Here is a 12158-nt window from a genome sequence, read left to right as displayed (position 1 = left end):
GATGCTTGAAAAAGGTTTTGAACTTTTGTATGCATTTGTTATCATCATGATATATGATTTACGAGCCATTTTCCTCTACTATCTCATCATATAGAGCATTTGTCAAGTGCATTATTGTTTCATACCAGATATTTTCAGAAATTTGACTGTAGAGAGCACAGCCAAGAATGTAGTCATGGTGATGAACTAGGTGCTGTTAAAAATTCTGATAAGTTAGAAATGTTTGTAAGTATTTCTTCTGAACTTTGAAATGTTCAATTAAAAATTTTTCTATACTTGAAGACAATTAAGTGCATTTTGAGAGATGCTTGAGTATATGGTACAAATGTTGCAGAAATTTATATGGCCATTTAAAAATTACTAAGATGTTCTTACCTATCTCACCCATTACTTTCTCCTAAACTTCGCTGCTGAAAATTCTCATAATGAAACCAGACTTCTAAAACTGTACCCGGGGAAAGGGAACTGACAAAATAGGGGGGAAAAAGAATTATGTGACTCAGGGAATCTTGAAAAAAATAGTGGGAGGTTGGGGGTAAGAGATCAACCAAAAGACTTATATGCTTCCTTATAAGCATAATCAGTGGACACAGATAATAGGGGGTGAGGGCCCGTGCTGGGGGGCAGGAGCATGCTGGGAGAGGTCAATGGGGGAGAAGGAGACATATTTAATACTTTTCAATGTAAAGAATTTTAAAAAAAGAAAAATATAGATGTAATAATTTTGTATTTTAGCAAGACAAAAGTTCTAAATATTATAGACTCAGATATTGGAGAGTCTATGAACTTTATTTTTGTATTTTTTTAAAAAAATGTTTTTATTGATTTCAGAGAGAGGAAGGGAGAGGGAGAGAGATAGAAACATTAATGATGAGAAAGAATCATTGATCAGCTGCCTTCTGCACACCCCATACTAGGGTCAAGCCTGCAACCAAGGCAAGTATGTGACATGACTGGGAATTGAACTGTTAACTTCCTGGTTCATGATTCGATGCTCAACCAATGAGCCATACCAGCTGGGCTCTGTTGCCTCACCCTGTATTTCTAAACTGTACTCTTTTTGTTTGTTTGTTTTTCAACACGTTAAGCTCCATGTCAGTCACCAGTGACTGACGTTATACTTTCCGTCTGGAAGACAAACAGGCTGGGTGCTTAACATGTTAATTTTGTTTCTGAACTGTACTCTTGATAAGAAAAAGTAGAAAACTATACTTTAAGGATTCTTTTCAATGATCAAACTTCACGAGATGCAATATTTTCTCGAATATTTAACATGGAAATTAATCAGTTTTCCAGAAATAAATGCCATACTGAACCCACTATTATATTCTTTTCTTACTAGAGGCCCGGTGCATGAAATTCATACACAGGGGTTGGGCGGGGGGGTTCCCACTCAGCTCGGCCTGCATCCTTTCCAATCCGGGACCCCTCAGGGAATGTCCCACTGTCAGTTTAGGCCTGATCCTGCAGGCAGTCAGACATCCCACTCGCAATCCGGGACCACTGGCTCCTAACCGCTCGCCTGCCTGATCACCCCTAACCACCTCTGCCTGCTGGCCTAATGCCTCTAACTGCTTCCCTGCCAGCCTGATTGCCCCCTAACTGCTCCCCTACCAGTCTGATTGCCCCTAACTACCTCTGCCTGCCATCCTGATCGCCCCTAACAGCCTCTGCCTGCCAGCCTGATTGTCCCCTAACTGCTCCCCTGCTGGCCTGATCTTCCCTAACTGCCCTCCCCTGCCGGCCTCATTGCCCCTGACTGCCTCTGCCTCAGCCCCCGCCACTGTGACTTTGTCTGGAAGGATGTCCGGAAGATGTCCGGTCTAATTAGCATATTACCATTTTATTAGTATAGATGGTTTCTCTATCTAGTAAATATAGAAAGTGTTGGACTTGGAAGGTCCCAAACTATGGTCTTTTCTCTTCTTACTGAAATGATGGAGAAAGCTAGATACCAGCTACTCCCCAGACTCATTTTCTTTTGTATACAGGCTGAGTACTCATAAGTGTTAAAATAATTCTTGAAAAAAAGAAAATAGTACTTATACAAACTATTATAATTGTAAAGAAATCAAAAGAAACAACAATGTAATGCTAATACATTACTAAAGACTGGACAATTTACCTTCAGATATGCAGATAAAATTATTTTACTTGAGTAAAACTTCATTATTAGCTGCTACATCCATATGTAGTAATACATGTTTTCACAGTGTATTAATGTTTTCATAGAGTATTAATTTTGTTTTCTGAACCAGCACCGACTTGCTTCTTTTGGGAAGTTTCAGAATTTTTTTCCAAATCATACAAATAGATATGGACCTGAACATAAATTACTGACTAAATCAGAAAATAACACAAGAAGATTAATTCTTCTTAAATTAAAAATTCTTAGTGGGGTAATAATAATGAATATAATTTTTATATTTTTTGCTTACTTACACATTTTTCTTTTATTTATTTTTAATGTTTTTTTAAATATATATTTTTATTGATTTTAGAAAGGAAGGGAGAGGGATAGCGAGAGAAACATCAATGATGAGAGAGAAGCATTGATTGGCTGCCTCCTGTATGCCCCCTACTGGGGATCGGGCCCGCAACCCAGGCATGTGCCCTTGGCCGGAATCGAACCTGGGACCCTTCAGTCTGCAGGCCAACGACCTATCCACTGAGCCAAACCAGCTAGGGCTATATATTCTTTTTAAAAATTCTCACCTGAGGATATGTTTTTTATTAATTTTAGGGAGTGAGGACTGGGGTGGGGGGAAAGAGAGAGAGAGACAGAGACAGAGACATTGATGTGAGAGAGAAACATTTATCAGTTGCCTCCTATATGCACCCCAACTTGGGATTGAACGCACAACCTAGGTATGTGCTCTGACTGGGAATCGAATTTGCAGTCTTTTGGTGTATAGGGCAATACTTCAACCAACTGAGCCATGGGGCCAGGGTTTCTTATTTTTTTATATTGCTTAATTTATTCAATAAATAAGTATTAAGTACCTAATTTGTGCTAAACAACTAGTTGAACATGAAAAAATACAGAAATAATTTAATATCTTGGAGACACACTGTAAACAACAATAACTAAGCAAATTGTTAGACTAATAGTGCTATGGAGAAAAAAGAGAAACGGAAATGGGGATTGTGTTGTTGAGGGTTGAGGCAAGTTTCAATATTCTTTGCGAAAATCAGAGGAGGCCTTACTACTAATATAATAAAAATAATAAATGGGAAATTAAAATAGTTAACATGATTAATGTTTTCTTATAGCTGGAACAGTCAAATGATTTCAGTTCGTGAAGCCAAAGCCATTCCCAGGCCTGATGGTATTGAATGGAGAAATAAATACATCTGTGTAGAAGGTAGCTTTTCCACTACTCTCTGTCATTCAGTTATCTTCATGGTACTGAGATAATTACTTGAATAAGTTCAGCTTATATTATTATAAAATAATAAATTTATATTCTTAAGTGGTTTACAAGTCTTTTAGTTACAAGATTTTAATTTAATATTTAAAAATAATTTAAAAACTTTTATTTGTAGAAAATAACAAACACGAATTTAGGTGTTTAGTGTTTCTAGTTGGTAAGATTTCAGCAGTCTTTATGCATCCCTTCTGCTTGTAATTGATGGAAACGTTATTCTTATATTGAAATAAAATCAGTTCTTTTATACTGATTATTGCAAGCTAGATTTTTATGAATAGAAATTGATTTTACTTTAAAAGTTAAATGCTGAGATATTCTGTTATCTAAAATTAATTTACATATAGTTGACTATCACTGACTCAGAGAAACACTGTTGTAAAGTGCTATGTGTGATGTGACTTGATAGTTTGGCATATGGCATTATTCTATTGAAAAAAACAGTACTGTGACAGTAAACTCCTTTTTAAAATGGCCTTTCTAAGCCATAAAACAAGAAACAAAAGAAGTTTTTACAATGATGGGCCTGCCTGCTGAGATTGTATTACAAATGTAAAGTTAACCTCTCCATGGGATTTCACCCTTTTTCCAGGTCTCAGCTTTAAAAGGCACACATAGTTCTTATCAATACTCTTGGCTTCATCCTACTGCCTCTTCTAAGTACTTCCCCCCCTCTTTTTTATTGCCAAAATTCTTAAACTCGAGTAACTTTTACCTACTGCTGGCATTATTTCAGCTATCCCATCTGTTAGCCTCCTTTTCTCACTATTATCTTCAGTTTCTTTGTCTTCTCAATATTATAAGACACTAGAGGCCCAGCACACAAAATCATGCATGGGTACGGTCCCTAGGTTTAGCCTGCAATCAGGGCCATCTTCTCTGGCTGCTGGCAGCTGGCCTCACCCCCCGCCATCACCCACCCAGGTTCCCAGTTTGCCATCAGGAGATCGGAGTCTAAGGGCCGGGGGGAGGGACCAAGAGTCCTGGTGCTACCGCATCCCCTGCCACCCACCCCGGTTCCCCATTCGCCATCCGCCATCCGGCAATCAGAGCCTGCCGGCTGGTGCTGAAAAAACCAAGAGGTGGTCAGTGCACCTCATAGTGACTGGTCAAACGGTCATTTTGGTCGCTGGGCTTCTATTATATAGGATTTGTTGTTTGTATATATGGACTCTTCCCTCTTGTGGATGATGTGGAAGATAATGTTCTATTCTCTAAAACTCTTCATTTTCTTCCTGTCTTCTCTACTTGCTATCTTTTCTCTCTTTTTCACTGCCAAATTTCTTATACCAGTTACACTCTTCTCACTGTATCTTTCTAAACCATCCACTCACACCATAACTCTCTGCACTGTCTTCTATCCTCACGATGTTTAGACTTTCAAAGGGATTGATTGACCTTTCTGTTGCTTGACAAATCAATGGTCTTTTAAATTCAAATTAAATTTAAAATTATCTTTCTGTGATATTTAACATTAACCACCTCTCTCAGATACAGTGCTTTATTCTTTTTGATAACTTTAATTCTTTAACTTATTTTTATTTTCTTAAAGGTAGGTAGGTTTTTGACACTGTAATTCTTCAGAAATCTTATCCACTTTTATGATTTAGATTTAACATACTTAGGCTAATGACTTCATTTTTAGTTATCCTCACTTGAATTCTTTCTACCTTATTAGACAGTGCATAGCTATATAAAACTGTTTTTAATATGCATAAATCTAATAAGATACTAGGTTGAATTATATGTAATTGCTATTTTCTAGGTAAAAAACTGTCAAATATTGACAGTTTCATATAGTTCAATCAAATAAAAAAACTGAAGCTTTCATTTTAATAATTTTTTGTTTATATGTGCATTTAACTTTGCAGAACCTTTTGATGGAACAAATACTGCCAGAGCTGTACATGAAAAGCAGAAGTTTGACATGATAAAGGATCAATTTTTAAAGGTAAACAGTATATTAGATTAACTCTTAAATGCATTAGTAGACTAACTAGTGTGCTTTGAAAATGAAATACATATGTACTAGTAATTGGACAGAATAGCCCTGGTTTCTGTGTTGTGAAGCCATTAATGTGGCACAATGGTGAATTTATTACTTGAATTTAGATATACTTTCCCTTCTGTTTCCATTCACATGGCTTTCACTTTTGTGGAAATAAGTATTTCCATAGTGACTTATTAAACTCTCAAAATGAAGCTAAAGCCTAATGGACTTCTTTGCCTCCTAAAATATTGGGGAACTTATTATACCTTAAAAGAAAGCTTATTTATTTATTTATTCATTTACTGTTATTGTTGAAAGTATTACAGATATCTCCCATTCCCCCTCCCCCTCATGATTTTCCTTTTGCATGTCCTAACAGGAACTTGAGTCTCATTTTATCTTTGTTTATATTTTGAGAAGTTAAAAACACATGTTTGTGTATATACATGCAATATATATATATATATATAAAAACTTCGGTCATATATATGTACACACACACACACACACACACACATACTGTAGTTTATTCCTTAGCTCTTTAGTCCACATTATGAATTTATTCATCAGTAATTTTGCTAGGTGGGGTTTTAGTCCTCAAGGAATTTCGAAGTACAATGTAGTAACACACTGATAAAAATATGTACTATGAGACATACAGGAGAAATGCTTCATAGAAGAAAAAGATCAGCGACTGTGACGATCATTTTGGAGACATACCTTTTTATTATCAAGACATACAAGTGGACTTTATTTTGATGATAATTAAAAATGCAAGTGTATTATATTACAAACTATTCTTCAAATTAGGCCCTCTCAATTATCAACCAGAATAGAAAATTTAAATGAATGGAATTCTGCAGGACAAAACAGATATTCCAGAGGGAATATTTTTGTCAGGTTAAATTGATAACTCAAAAACAGTATTGCTTGCATAGCTATTCTTATTGATGGATGAGCTTTCTTCAGTTCCCTTTGTTTTTGTTTTGTTAATCCTCACCCGAGGATATTTTCATTGATTTTCAGGGAGAGTGGAAGAGAGAGGGAAAGACAGAGAGAAACATCGATGTGAGAGAAACACATTGATTGGTTGCCTCTGAACAGGGCCAGGGCCCAAGGAGATTGCAACCAAGGTATGTGCCCTTGACCAGGATTGAACCCGGGACTCTTTGGCCGCAGGCCGACGCTCTATCCACTCACCCAAACCAGCTAGGGTGCTTCAGTTCTTTTTTTTTTTTTTTTTTCTTACCAATTCAACTTATTTGTCTTTTCTAGAGTCATAAAGAAAGTGTTTTTTAATAGATTTACTATCACCTTCATAAAACTATTTTTAATTGAAAAAGCTTGCTAGATGCCAAATAGTCAATCAGATAATTTAAGTAGTCTTCCCTTATTCTTTCAAACTCAAAGATTTTGTTTTAATTACCTTGTACCTTGCTGCTTTAGATGAAATTATTTAAATCTGTGAATAAATGTGAATATTGTCAATTTTGTGTCTTTTTGTACCACCTATACGATTAATCGAAGCCACACAGGTATTGAGTTTATAGATAACATTTTCTTTTCTGATGACAGAAACAATTCTTGTATTGTGTTAAAAACTTGGGAGATAAAAACACAAAGAAGAAAAAAAAACCACCCCAAATTTTACTACTTCGAGAGAACTATTAACATTCTAGTAACTTTCTGTTCAGTATTTGTTCTGCACATACTTTAGGTTTTAAGAATGATTTTTTTTTCTTCTCACAGTCATGGCACAGATTGAGAAACAAAAAAGATTTGAACAGTATACTACCTTTAAGAGCTGCTGTCCTGAAAAGATGACTGGCCTCTATTACTTAATAAATTCTTCTGATAAAGAACAATAGTAATACCATAATGCATTTTGTTTACCTCCATCATAGTTTCTTTTCATTGTTCTTGTTTTCATGTTTTATTTTTAAGAGGACATACTTATATAAAGATTGCATATTTTATTATAACATTTCCTAATAAAACCCTTTGATTTAGAGATGTATTTTTGAAAATGTTTACATTGATGATTAGTGATATTATGGCATGAATTTTCAGGTGATCAGATAAAATATTTTTGGGGAGACTATCTGAACAAATAAAAGGTTTTTGATATAACTTCAGTTAATTGTACCACATGCTAATACTGAAAAGATTTGTGGAATTTTGGAAAGTATAATCTTCAGTAGATAGTTTATTGCTTGTCTGGTCTAGTAAAGTGAAGAGTCAAGTCAGTTATTCAGTTACTTGAAGCAAAATGAAATCTTTTATTTCAATGAAATCACTGCAGAGGCATGAAATACTGGACAGTTGCCTTAAGTCTTCACTTGATATCAGGATAGAGGCTGTACGTGTGTCTGTATTAGCATTTCATTAGTACCTCAGATGCTTTTGATGTACTCGAGATTGCTTTCAATTTTTTGTGACAACAGTACATTTTGCACTGTAGTAATATGAGCGCTAACTCTGTATTGAACAGCAGTTAGTGAATTGTTTTTAAAAAATCAATTCGTTGTAGACATTTTGAAAAGATCAAGTCCCTTATGCTTTATAGTAGCTTAGTGCAATATGCATTTTAGCTTTACTTCCCATTTTGTGCTTTTATTTTCCATGTGACATGAAACAACAGAAACTGAAAGGTCAAAGTTGAGATTATAACCTATTGATCATAACAGATTTTTTTCCGTGTGCAATTATAGGATTGTAATCAACTGGAATTTTTTAGGCAGTAAGTCCCTAATAAAATGTTTTAGGGTAAGACATAAAATCATTATAAATAAAAGCTTAATGTTTGTAAAGATACTTTTTTAGTATTTCTTTTCCACATGAAGAAGTATTGGTGGCTGCTGAAAAAGCTACAGTGTTTATTAAGGTTGTTTGGGGTTGTGTAAATATTTGTAAAGTGGTTAATGCCTGTACATTTAAATATGAAAAGTAATCTTGGAAATAGTTTTAACTTTTTCAAAAGGACTCTGTACAACTTCTTTTAGACCTGCTGTAGCACAGTTTGTACCTCTAATATATTTGGGGGTTTTGTTTTTTGTTTTGTTTTTTTCAAACCAATCCAAATGCTAAGACTTGCTTTTCTTTGACTTGTAAAAGGTGCATAGTTTCATTTTCTTCTTTATGTTTAAAGTTTTGTATTATGTCAAATGCAATAAAGTTTATATATGGAAATTGTTGATGTGTTTTTGTGTGTGTTTGTGAGTCTTTGGAGATGAGATTGAGGCCTTAGCTATCATCTGGAACTGAACTGAATCCAATTATTGTGCTTGATTATTTAGATCAGAGGTTCTCAACATGTGGGTCGAGACCCCTTTGGGGGGTCGAATGACCCTTTCACAGGGGTCGCCTAAATACATCCTGCATAGCAAATATTTACATTACAATTCATAACAGTAGCAAAATTACAGTTATGAAGTAGCAACGAAAATAACTTTATGGTTGGGGGTCACCACAACATGAGGAACTGTATTAAAGGGTCATGATTAGGAAGGTTGAGAACCACTGATTTAGATTATACAGAGGGTCTTGGAATCAGGTTCTTTCATTGTTAAGCCAACTAACTACATCAACACCCTATTTCTCTGGTATTACTAGGAATGGAGCTTTCTACACAGATGAATTTTTTAGATTATTGATAATTTAACACTTTTAAAGCAATTATGTTTTATATATTACCTTTCTTGAAAATTTTCCTAAAATATACACTGTGCAACTCTTCTTTATCAGAATGTGTTGAGCATAATTAATATTATAGTGACTTGAGTAATCATTATAAACCAGTGATGGTGAACCTATGACACGCGTGTCAGAGGTGACATGTGAACTCATTTTTTTGGTTGATTTTTCTTTGTTAAATGGCATTTAAATATATAAAATAAATATCAAAAATGTAAGTCTTTGTTTTACTATGGTTGCACATATCAAAAAATTTCTATATGTGACACGACACCAGAGTTAAATTAGAGTTTTTCAAAATGCTGACACGCCGAGCTCAAAAGGTTCGCCATCACTGTTACAAACAGTAGTTAATAGTCCTCTATAGTAATTCTGTGCAGCACTCAAGGATGGGTAAGTATTTATGGCATTCTTCCTTTATAATACTATGACATTTCCAAATAAAGTTCCTCTCACCCCGAATTTATTATGGTATGGACTCCTTCACTGGCAATTTTCTCATCTTTCAAAGGTGAGAAACTTTGAAAGATGAGGAAAAACACACACTGCCCTGCACACAGCTCATTTTACTGTTGCTGCTTTTCACCTGTTTTGCTGAAAAATAAGATCAAAGTGAATAAACTTTCACTCAATTCAAAATCAATAACTTAAGCCTAAGTTCCCCGTGGATCACTGGACTAGCCCCGAGACCTGAACAGGCTAGCTACTTTTTTTTTTCTTCCTAGAAGACCAGCGTTGCAGTTAAACCTTACACGGCGGACTTGTGAGGGGATCATGGAAGTGAGACCCTTAGCTGAGTGCCTGAACTAGTAAGTCCCTTGTTCAGTAAGGAGCACTTAATAGGTTGGGTAGCTTGGCTGGAAACAAAGCCTACCAAACCCGCTCTAGAGGAAAGAGGTTACCACCCCTGGGGCGCCTTTCCTCCTCTCCACCTGGTGCTGCCTGGGAGCCTGCGCTCCTTGGAGTGATGGGCGATCCTCAGTTGCCCCAAGGGCCCGCCAGGGATCCGCCGGACGGCGCGGGGCGGGCTCGGGGGAAGTTGGCAGACACGCGGGAAGAGGAGAAGCGGAGTCCGGGTCCCTGTAGCTCGGCGGCGAACTTTCTGACGCCTTCTATTTAAAGTCGCGGGACGCGCCCGCCCCCCGTGCCGGGAACCCGAGCCGCCGGGCGGGCCAGAGGCGCAGTCAGAGGGAGAACACCAGGCGCGGCGCGGGCGGCTCGGGCTCCAGCTCCGGCCCGAAAAGACGCGATGGCGAGCAGCGACAGCAACCACGCCACCGAGAGCTTCCTCGGCTCCGACGGGGACGAGGAGGCGACTCGCGAGCTGGAGACCGAGGAGGAGTCAGAGGGCGAGGAGGACGAGACGGCCACGGAGTCGGAGGAGGAGCCGGACGCCAGGTAGCGTGTGCGCCTCTCCCAGCGCCGCAGCCAGCGCGCGGCCCGGCCTGGAAATGCGGCCGCCGAGGGCAGGTGCTTCGCGGCGCAGCCCCGGCCCTTTCCTCCCCTTAATTGCTTGAGTTCATTCCCCTCGAGCTAAGAAAGAAGTACTTTCTCTCTGGGGGCGCCGCCTTGGTAAGAACTTAAAGGTGAAGGTGCCTCCTGCCAGCTGGAATGACAGGCCTGCCTGCAGCTGCCAAGTTCATCCCTTCGGCGCCCCCCTCCCCTGCGCCCCCCTCACTACCCCCTCTCCTCCCAACCAGCTTCTCCTCACTTGCAGCTCTTGTTTATTCCTGGGAATTTACTTCGGGTCCTGCCTAACTGCAGAATGTGCTGGAACGCTGAAACTTGTGTCCTAAGGCACGGGAACAACCTTTGGGCGGGGGTGAGGGTGGCGGTCTCTTGGATGGCTAATACTGGGCCAGGTTGCCACGAGGGAACTTTATTTTGGTACCAAGGCCCATAAATTCTTTGGAGAAAAGAAGCATGAGTTTCAGCAACCCTCGTTCTAAAATCCTGCTTTTTTTTTGTTTTCGTGGTCCCAAATACCAACGTTTCAATGAATGTGAATGCAATTAGATAATACTGTATAAAACTATGGTTTTCCCTCCACTTAGATCAGCGGTTCTCAACCTTCCTAATGCCGCGACCCTTTAATACAGTTCCTCATGTTGTGGTGACCCCCAATTTCATTGTTACAAATTGAACGTAATTAAAGCATAGTGATTAATCACAAAAACAATATGTAATTATATATGTGTTCTCCGATGGTCTTAGGCGACCCCTGTGAAAGGGTCGGGTCTCGACCCACAGGTGAGAACCGCTGACTTAGATCTTCCTCTTCCCTCCCTTCATGGGGACCCTAAAATGAGATAAGTAGAAATCATCTCTCTATTTAGATTTATTTCTACTTTTACTTGTTCTCTTTGGGTATGGGGTTTGTTTGTTTGTTTTGTGTTGTTTTTGTCAGTTATGTCTCTTCCTATTTCTATTAATATCAATAGAGAGGCCTACTTTGTAGGTGACAGATAATGTGCAGCATTTCAGAATGCCCATCTTATCCAAAGTTAGAAGTACTGCCCAACCGAAGCCAATAAAGCTGGAGCTGAAGTAGCCCTAAATTGGCATTGATTCGGGTGAATGGTCTGTCAGATAAGTTTGGAATATGGGTCATATATTTACCAGTCAGCTGCCAAGTGGGAAGCAGGCACAGCCCCTGTCCTCCAGGACTTTATGGGAAAAGTTAGAGAGCAATAGGAAAGTGTGACACTATGTACTAAATAAGTGAGAGGGCGGGGAGGACAGACCAGGGCCTGTGGAAGGTCAGGAGAGAGTGTATAGACCTGTGACTGCCCCGACAAGTGGACCTGTCCTGGGCGCCTTACAGAATGGCAGGAAGTGCAGAATGGAAAAGCAGAAGAGAAGGCACCTGTAGGAAATGGAACAAGGAATAGGGAATATTGAGAGGGAGATCTGTCAATCCCAGACTTTATAACCTTTTTCCCCTTAATGGTGTCTGTGATCCTTATGTCCTTGTCCACCCATAATTTACTCCCCCTACCGCTGAGAATCTGAAACCTCATTTTCCCTAAAATGTGAGCAGCTGATAG

At 38.5% G+C, this 12158-nt stretch overlaps 2 protein-coding genes across 9 annotated transcripts in view; both read left to right on the top strand.

Annotated features, from left to right (window-relative positions):
* The window catches only part of TENT2 (terminal nucleotidyltransferase 2), a 46998-nt gene extending 38391 nt beyond the window's left edge, over window positions 1-8607 (top strand). For 6 of the 7 annotated variants that reach the window (XM_059694238.1, XM_059694237.1, XM_059694236.1 and 3 more), the window contains 3 exons: window positions 3274-3365; window positions 5300-5379; window positions 7168-8607. In XM_059694238.1, coding sequence (XP_059550221.1) covers window positions 3274-3365; window positions 5300-5379; window positions 7168-7242 — 247 coding nt within the window. In that variant the 3' untranslated portion in view covers window positions 7243-8607. The remainder of the gene's footprint in view (window positions 1-3273; window positions 3366-5299; window positions 5380-7167) is intronic. The other variant, XR_009452644.1, reaches the window with a different exon arrangement.
* Window positions 8608-10250: 1643 nt separating this feature from the next.
* Window positions 10251-12158, top strand: part of CMYA5 (cardiomyopathy associated 5) — a 102964-nt gene continuing 101056 nt past the window's right edge. The window contains exon 1 of one of the 2 annotated variants that reach the window (XR_009452643.1): window positions 10251-10509. Coding sequence is in view for 1 of the 2 variants with exons in the window: in XM_059694234.1 (XP_059550217.1) it covers window positions 10361-10509 (149 nt within the window). In the remaining variant the exon portion in view is untranslated. The remainder of the gene's footprint in view (window positions 10510-12158) is intronic. The other variant, XM_059694234.1, reaches the window with a different exon arrangement.

The sequence above is a fragment of the Myotis daubentonii genome, chromosome 4 (assembly GCF_963259705.1).
Source record: "Myotis daubentonii chromosome 4, mMyoDau2.1, whole genome shotgun sequence".
Taxonomy (NCBI): Eukaryota; Metazoa; Chordata; class Mammalia; order Chiroptera; family Vespertilionidae; genus Myotis; species Myotis daubentonii.
This window is presented reverse-complemented; position numbering and strand designations above follow the sequence as displayed.